Source organism: Penaeus monodon, chromosome 8 (assembly GCF_015228065.2).
Source record: "Penaeus monodon isolate SGIC_2016 chromosome 8, NSTDA_Pmon_1, whole genome shotgun sequence".
Classification (NCBI taxonomy): Eukaryota; Metazoa; Arthropoda; class Malacostraca; order Decapoda; family Penaeidae; genus Penaeus; species Penaeus monodon.
Genome location: NC_051393.1, coordinates 40,477,640 through 40,487,716, shown reverse-complemented (window position 1 = coordinate 40,487,716; position 10,077 = coordinate 40,477,640). Strand labels below are relative to the sequence as shown.

General features: G+C 32.6%; 1 protein-coding gene across 1 annotated transcript in view; it reads left to right on the top strand.

Moving 5' to 3' along the window:
• Nucleotides 1-2,228, top strand: part of LOC119576354 (hemocyanin C chain-like) — a 2,841-nt gene extending 613 nt beyond the window's left edge. The window contains exons 2-3 of the mRNA XM_037924004.1: nucleotides 1-1,431; nucleotides 1,588-2,228. The exon at nucleotides 1-1,431 is cut by the window's left edge and continues 93 nt beyond it. Of these exons, the coding sequence (XP_037779932.1) occupies nucleotides 1-1,431; nucleotides 1,588-2,021 (1,865 nt within the window). The 3' untranslated portion in view covers nucleotides 2,022-2,228. The remainder of the gene's footprint in view (nucleotides 1,432-1,587) is intronic.
• Nucleotides 2,229-10,077: the final 7,849 nt, after the last annotated feature.

The following is a 10,077-nucleotide window of genomic DNA, read 5'->3' as shown; positions in this document are numbered from 1 at the left end:
ATTCCTTTGACCCGGAGGCTGATCTGTCCCATTACAGTGACGATGGTGAGGCGGTACATAGAATTATGAGAGATCTCAAGGATCACAGACTTCTCGAACAGAAGCACTGGTTCTCTCTCTTCAACCCAAGACAGCGCCATGAAGCACTTATGCTCTTCGATGTTCTCATTCGCTGCAACGACTGGGATACATTTGTCAGCAATGCCGCCTACTTCCGTCAGCGTTTGAACGAGGGAGAGTTTGTCTACGCCTTGTATGTTGCAGTCATCCACTCACCTCTGGCTGAACACATTGTACTTCCTCCACTCTATGAGGTAACTCCTCATCTCTTCACTAACAGTGAAGTCATTGAAGCAGCTTACCGTGCCAAACAGACACAGACACCTGGTAAATTCCAGTCTTCCTTTACGGGAACAAAGAAAAATCCTGAACAAAGAGTAGCCTATTTCGGAGAGGACATTGGAATGAACACTCACCACGTTACATGGCATATGGAATTCCCATTCTGGTGGCAGGATGAATATAGTCATCATCTGGATCGCAAAGGAGAGAACTTCTTCTGGGTGCATCATCAACTAACCGTTCGCTTTGATGCTGAACGTCTATCCAATTACTTGGATCCCGTCGGTGAACTTCACTGGGGTAAGCCCATCGTACAAGGTTTTGCTCCTCACACCACTTACAAGTATGGAGGTCAGTTCCCCTCTCGTCCAGATAATGTAGACTTCGAGGATGTGGACGGTGTTGCCCGAATCAGAGACTTGCTCATTGTTGAGAGCCGAATTCGTGATGCTATTGCCCATGGTTATATTGTTGACAAGCAAGGCAATCGCATTGACATCATGAATGAGCGTGGCATTGACGTTCTTGGAGATATCATTGAATCCTCAATGTATAGTCCTAATGTCCAGTACTATGGGGCTTTGCATAATACTGCCCATATTGTACTCGGTCGACAGGCCGATCCACATGGAAAATACGCTCTACCACCTGGTGTTCTAGAACATTTCGAAACTGCCACACGTGACCCCAGTTTCTTCAGGCTACACAAATATATGGATAATATCTTCAAAGAACATAAGGATTCTCTTCCCCCATACTCAAAGGAAGAATTAACTTTCACAGGTGTTAGTATTGAAAAGCTATCCGTTGATGGTGAATTAGAGACTTTCTTTGAGGACTTTGAGTACAGTCTTATTAATGCCGTTGATGACACTAAAGAAGTTGCGGATGTAGACATTTCTACATACGTTCCTCGTCTCAACCACAAAGATTTCGCATACAACATTGAAATTACAAACAATAACGATAAGGAAGTTCTCACAACAGTCCGCATTTTCGCTTGGCCTCACCGTGACAACAATGGCATTGAATACACTTTCGACGAGGGACGTTGGAATGCTATTGAACTAGACAAGTTTTGGGTTAAGTGTGAGTATTTTCTAGCAATGTCTTAAGTCAATTATCTGTTCTTTACGTTTTAACGATTTTCCCTTTTAAAAAGAATATGTCGGATCAGATTTATAGATGAACCATATAATAATATCCGTATACCTGTTTTACTAATATATATATATTTTTTTTTAGTGACTCCCGGATCAAACCACATTGTCCGTAAGTCATCAGAATCAGCAGTAACTGTTCCTGATGTACCAAGTTTCGACACTCTCTTCAAGAAGACCGAAGCTGCCTTGGGTGGCGCAGATTCCGGACTTGCAGAGTTCGAGAGTGCGACTGGCATTCCTAACCGTTTCCTCCTCCCCAAGGGTAACGAACAGGGTCTGGAGTTCGACCTTGTCGTAGCTGTGACGGATGGTGAAGCTGACGCAGCTGTAGAGGGACTACACGACAATACTGTATTCAACCACTATGGTGCTCATGGAAAATATCCTGATAATCGCCCACATGGCTACCCTCTGGATCGTACAGTTCCTGATGACCGCGTGTTTGAGGACCTTCCCAACTTCAAGCACATTCAAGTAAAGGTCTTCAATTATGGTGAACACATCCATCACCATTAGCTAATAGAAATTGATAAGACTTCAACAAATACCACATGTATTATTTATCTTCTTTAAAATTTTGATAAATAATTCATTAATCCTAAGAAATACAAAGTATGTATTGCGATAATAATTTGCGCCTTTCACTGTCTGTTTTATTGACTTAATTATCCACCTATCCTCTCATTTGTAGCAAAAAAAATATAAAAGATACAAACATTCTTATTTTAGTGTTAATATCATCTTCAACCCATGCTATACGATACATATTATTTATGCACGATTGAAAAAAAATTATCCCTAACCAAATAATTTTATGAATTCTTTTTAAAAGACGTATCATGTTTATACGATAATGGAATTCATAATGATATAAAAATGATATACACATAATTATTATACTTACACTTAATGCTAATATCTTAAACCATGCAACTATTTTATTCATATCCCTTGTGATGGAGGCAAAATAGAATTAAATAAAGCTGTTGCTCGAATAACGATAATGGTATAGCTGGCATGGTTGACTAGCTGATGGTTACACTTTTTTTTTTTTTTTTTATCTATTTATCTATTTATCTTCATTTAGTTTCCAATTCTCTGTCTCTATCCTTTTCTGAATAAGTACAAAAAAATCATCAGACAATAGAAATATTCATTATCTGGACTATTTGTATAATTGCAAATATCTTATTTTATTTTATTCTTCTCACTGGTTATTCATAGTAATACTGCTTATCATTATTATCTTTCGTAGTACTAATAGTAGCAGTGGTAGAAGTTGGAATATTAGAAATATGATCATTATCATTATTATATCAATACTGTTGCTGTTTTCTTGTCTTTGCTATTTTCATTATCATTGTTGCAGTCGCTGTCATTGACATTGTATTACACCACTACTACTATAATTAGTATCAAGTGCTCGTTAATTATTATGACTTTTTTTTTCTTTTTTTTTAAGAATCTTTGCTACTACAGTCAAGAGATGATAGAAGAAGTTTGTGTTTTCTGAACAGATAACACATAACTGTAAACACATAACTGTAAACGAAAATAACATTTCATACATTTAACTTAAACCTCTCAAGTGGAGGCTTTTTTAAATTTTGCCTTTACTATATCACTAATTATCTTTAATATTATACTCTTTCTGAGTACATTTGATATACTTCATTATAGATATATTATTTTTATATATTTTACTTTACATAATATATTTTAAAAATATAAAATATATAAAATTTTATATATATATAAAATTTAATATTTATAATTATATATATGAAATGTATATATATGTTTTTTGGTGTGTATGGGGGGGTTGTGGGCGTGGTGTGAATGTGTGTGTGTGTGTATCTATATATACAAAATTATAATAATATATATATATAATATATATATATAATATATATAATAATATATATATATATATAAATAATAGATAGATGACAGTTTAAAACTTATATGTATACAAAAGTAAATTATTAAAATTATATATATACATATATATACTAAAATTCCCAAACACGCACACACAAAAAACAAAAAAACCCCCGTAACAAAACCACCCACAATAAACCCCTTTCCCACACAGACACACGTACACACAGCCCCAACACCCACCACACACACAAACACACACACACCCCAACACCCCAACACCCAAAACACCACCCCACATATAAAATATTTTATATATATATATATATATTTTATATATTATATTATAATATCCCATATAATATATGTATTTTTTGTAGATAGAGATAAAATTATTTATATATCCCAATATACATATTTTAAAATTATTTATGTACATATATTTTAAAATACACACAAAAAAAATTTACTTTAAATTATGTGAATAGATATATATTTAAATTTTTTCCCATATGCCACAACACACACACACAAAACACACACACACACACACACGCACACAAAACACACACACACACACACACACACACATATATATATATATATATAAAATTATATATATATTATATATATATATATATTGGGTTTATATATATTTTGTGTGTGTGTGTGTGTGTGGGGTTGTGTGTGGGTGTGTTTTTGGTGGTGTGTGTGTGTGTGTTTTGTGTGTGTGTGTGTGTTTTGTGTGTGGGTTTTTTTTGTGTGTGTTTTCCTGTATATATAATATATACAAAATAGATAATTCCCATACCCCAAAACACATTATAAATTGTAAATATATTTTTGTGGGTATCTATCTATCTATCTTTTTTATCTATCTATCTTTTAACCTTTTAAAATCTTTTTTATCATCTATCTATCATCTTCTATCTATCATCATTATTAATATAATTTTAATTATATATTAATATTATATTATTATATTGTATATGTTTTGTTTATAGTATATTTTAAAATTATATTATATTTTATATATTTATATATTTTTAACATTATATATGTATGTATTATATACATTTATAAGGGGATTATAATAAAAATTCTATTTTAATCTTCTATCTATCTATCTATTATTACAAATCTATATATATTATAATATATATTATATATAGATAAAATATATATATTTATATAGGGTGTGTGGTTTTGGGGGGGGTGTGTGTGGGTGTTTGGTTGGTGTGGGGGGTGTTGTGTTTTCTGTGTGAAACACATCCATTTATAGTTTTTTATATGTGTGTGTGTGTGTATCTGTAAATAATGTATATACTACATACATAATACAATAAAATATTTAAAATTTTATTATAAAATATATAATATATATATATATATATGCGGTGTGGTCTTTTGTGGCGTGGGGTTTGTGTTTTGTGTGGGCGTGCGTTTGTGTGTTGTGTGTGTTTTTGTGTGGGTGTGTGGGTGTGTGTGTGTGTGTGTGTGTTGTGTGTGTGTGTGTGTTTTTGTTTTGTGGTTTTGTACAAGAGAGATAGATAGATAAAATAGACGACAAAATAGATAGATATTATTTTGTAATATCAAATATAGTGAATTTTTTAAATATGTACACAAACACACACACACATATAAAATAATATATATATAAAATTTTATATATAATAATATTTTAAATATATATATTAAAAAGAATGTATAAAAATATATATATATATATTTAAAATTATATATAATATATAATATATATTTTTATAATATATATAAATGTACATATGCATATATTCTAGTATGTTTTTATAAAATTTTAATTTCCGGGTAAAATAGGAATAATATAATAAATAAATATTTTATAATTAATATTAATTATATTTTACGTATGAAATATTTTTTAATTTTATATTTTATGTATAAATATAAAGGGAAAAATGTATTGTAAAATTATAAAAATAACATTTATATATATATATATATATATTATATATATAAAATAAATATATATAAAATATTTAATAATATATAATACACATATGTTTGTGTGTGTGTGGGTGTGTTTTGGGGAATTTATAATTATAAGATAAATGGTATGGGGAACGTTAGATATATGTACATAAAAAATTATATAAAAAATGTTTTAATGTGGTATTTATATAAACGGGTTATATTAAGGTAAAATATAAAATGTAAATTATATTTTTAAAATATATATATTATATTAAAATTTTATTTTATATATATTTTATTATTATATTTTTTTTAAAATTTTAATTAAAAATTATATGTGGTGTGTTATCTATATATATATATATATTTTATATTTTAAAATGTGTGTGTGGAAAATTTTATATATATAATATACTATATATAAAAATTTATAATATATATTTTAAAAGTGTGTGTGTGGGGTGTGTGTGTGTTTTTGTGTGTTTTGTGAGGGGAAGAGGAGAGCCAGAGGAGAGGAGAGAGAAGGGGGGGCATAAAATAAATTATATATAAGAAATTAATTACTGCTTAAAATTAATATAAAACAAAAATAATGTGATTAGTAAAAATTTTGTATTAATTTATTTTTTCCCTGGCGAAAAAAAAATCACTTTCCACTGTCGTGAAAAAAAAAAAGAAGGAACGGGCAGTGAATGTGTTATTAAAATTGAAAAATTTTTAAAAAATTAAATGAAAACCGGCATAAAATTCATGCCTATACGTACAAGTTTAAACGTGGGTTATCCGAAAATGAACCTATTATCTATATTTTTTCTCCCGGAAAAATCTCGAAAAACCAGATTCGTAAAAAGGGCCCCAGGTGATGGGCCCGATCCCAGAAAACATAAATTTTTCCTCCTATTGTAGTTTTGGTGGGGGCGGCCGGGCCTGGCCACCCTTGGCTTCCGGGGAGACGAGGCAGGTGAGTTTTTTTTCCACCTTTACAAAATTTTTAAAACATTCACAAACAACACACAAAAACGTGTGTGTATATATATTATATATATTTTATATATATATATTATTATAATATATAAAATTATTATATATAATATTTTATATATAATATATATTAATATAATATATATATATATATTTTGTGTGTGTGTGGGGTGTTTTGTGTGTGTGTGTGTGGTGTGTGGGGTGTATATGTATATTTAATTAAATTATATATATTATTATATTATAATAGAAAATTATTATACATATAATTATATATTATATATATAATATATATATACAAATGTGCCGGTGTATGTAAATTATATATTTTTTTATATATTTTTTAATAAAATTATATATATTTTTAAAATATAATGCATAAAAAAATTTACATTTCATTTTATGACACATATTTATATAGCCACACACACCCACCCCAAAACACACACACACACACCACCCCCAACACACACACACACAACACCCCACACACACAAAACGCACAAAAACACACCCCCAACCCCACACACACACCCCGAAACACACACACACACACACACACACACACACACACACACACACACACAAACCCCCACACACATATATAAAAATATATTATATTATATATATATATATTATATATATATTTTATATATAGGGAAATATACGCATTTACAATCAGTAAACCAAAACAGATTTGTGTATCGGGTTATGTAAAATTTATATACTTTGTTTATGTGTTATGTAAAATTATATATTTAATATAATATTATGAAAAATATATTTCATTTAATTATGGATATTTTTTTCCCAAATTTCGTATACCCTAAACTTTACCCCCCAATTTTGGTCTTTTAAAATGTACTCTTTCCAGGTGGGTCTGAGGCCCAAAAGCAAAACCCGATGTCAACTTCCTCTTTGCAAAAAAATCTAGGGAAACATACGTAAATGAAAAACCTGAAACCCCATGTGATTCGTTGGGTCCCGAGGCTGATTTTTTCCATCCCGTGACGATGGGAAGCATTTCCCAAAATCAGGAAAGACCTCAAGGATCACAGATTCTCAAACAAAAACCCTGGTTTCTTTTTCAAAAACCCCAAAAACCCACGTCAGGGCACTGGGCTTTTTGACTTTTTTCATTAACTAAAGGGGATGGAATACTTTGTCAGCAAGCCCCCTACTTCCGTAAAATTATAAATGAAGGGGGAGTTTGTCTACGCCTTGTATGTTGCGGTCTCCACTCCCTCGGCTGAACAGTTGTATTTCCCCCCACTCTTTTGAAGTCACACCCCATCTCTTCACCAACATGAAGTCATTGAAGCGCTTATCGAGCCAAGCAAACGCGGGACACCGGGTTTAAATTTCCCAAATCTTTTCACGGGGCCCCAAAGAAAAACCCCGGAACAAAGAGTACCCTTTCGTGAGACTTTTGGAATGAACACTCACCACGTTATTTGGCATAGGGAATTCCCCATTCTGGGGGCAGGACAAACGGTCATATCTTGATCGCAAAGGAGAAAAAGTTTCTTCGGGGTTTACATCACAGCTTCCTTTCCGCTTCGATCTAAAGGTTTTTCCCCAAATTTTATTTAAACCCTGTAGAACGAGTTCTTTGGGGATAACCCCATCTTTTAAGGGCTTTGCACCCCTTTACCACAAAAAGTACGGGGGGCCTTTCCCCCCTCTCGTCCAGAAAACGTAAACTTCGAGGGATGTGGTTTGTGTTGCCCGAATTCGAGACTTGCTCCGTTGAAAGCCAAAACCCCGTGATCCCATTGCTCATGGTTACATAGCTGCCCAAAAACGGGTTAAAACGCATCGAAAATCATGAATTAACGCGGCATCAACCCCTTTGGGAAAGACATTTTGATAATCTTTGTACAGCCTAATGCCATTTTATTACGGACCCTTCCCCCACCCGCTCCATTGAAATTGGTCGTCGGGAATCCCCAGGGAAAGTACATCTCCCCCCGGGTTGGGCTGGAACATTTCCCCCTAAATGCCACACGTGATCCCAGTTTCTTTGGGCTACCAAATATATGGAAAACATTTTTAAAGGACACAAGGACCCCCCTTTCCCCCTTTAAACCCCTAAAGAAGAACTCCATTCGTTGGGGGGTGGGTGTTAAAAATTTGTCCGTAAAGGGAAGTTTGGAGCCCTTACTTGAAGTTTTTGAATACAGCCTTTTAATGCCGTTGGGGATACCGAAAAAATTTGAAGATGTAGACTTTTACTTTTGTCCCTCGACTCAATCCCCAAAGAATTCGCTTCCCACTTGCCCATAACAACAACAATGGCGAGGAATCACGGGAAAACAGCCCGGGCATTTTCGTTTGGCCTCATCGCGATAAAAATGGTATCGAGTTTTCTTTGATGAAGGTCGCTGGAATGCCTTTTAAATTTTAGAAAAATTTGGACTAAGTGTAAGTATACTATTTTAAGCAGCTAGTTTTCTTTATAAATTATTTTTAAAGTTAACAAATTTTCATAAAAATAAACAAATGCTTTTACCCAGGGCCCAATTGAAAAACACTTGAAATCATTTCTAAAATATATGAATTTTCATACAATATTTTTTCGGCAGTGACCCCCGGGAAACCAAAACCCCCATTGTCCGAAAGTCTTCTGAGTTTTTCGGTTCCCGCCCCCCTGATGTACCGAGTTTCCAAAATCTCTTGGGGATAAAAACCAAAGGGAAGTTTTGGGAAAATGGGGGGAGACCCCCAAACCTTGAAAACTATGGAGTCCCACTGGCTTTCCCCAACAGTTTTCCAATTTCCCCAAAAGGGAAATAAAAAAGGGTTTCTGGATTTCGACCTTGTCGAGCAGTGACCGAGGGTTAAGGCGGACGCAGAAAGTGGAGGGCCCTTCACAAAAAATACCAAAATTAAATCCATTTCCCATGGCAAAACCCTACAATCGCCCCAGGGATACCCTCGGGTCGAAAGGGGGCCCCCGGACGAGCGTGTTTTCAAAAAATTTTCCCCAACTTTAGTAAACATCCGGTTAAAGGGTTTTTCAATCAGGGTAAACAGTCAACACCTTTAAATTAAATTAAAGAAAGATTTTGGCCCCTTTAACTTACCTGTTTTTTAAAATAGATTCAAAAGGGAAAATGAAACCCCTTTTCCCAAACCCTTTAAATTTAAAAAATGGGGAAATTTGTAAAGTTTTTTATACCATGCAAAAATATCGGGAAAAAAAAATTTGGTATTTGGTAAACTTGGACCTTATAGCAGTCCCACAAAAAATGTTTTTAAATGATAACGTTTTATAATATCTTTGAAGCAAAAATAGGAAATTATAGACAAAAAGTTATACTAGAAAAAAAAATTTTCGAGAATCCTTTAAAGTGATAATGTAACAATACTGATAATAAAAAGGACAAGGGTAGCACTAAAACAGCATTTAACCAAATACCCCATACTTCATCCCAGTTTTTAGGCCTCGTTTAAAATTCGTGGGACCCAATGCCCGTAATTTTTACTACAAAAAGATTTTAAAGGGGAATCCCAAATGGATACGTGAATTTTTCTTTTTTCGTGAAACATCAGAAAGTTTTTTAGTAGGGGCAGAAACTACTTCATTTTAAAACGAAAAATGAAAACCCAATTTAGTTGCACTGCATAAGAGTGTAAATTTTTAAATTTTAGGTATATATACTATATTATATGATACACATGTATTTGGTGTGTAATATATGGGGTATAATATAAATATATATATTTTATATAAATAATATATATATATAAT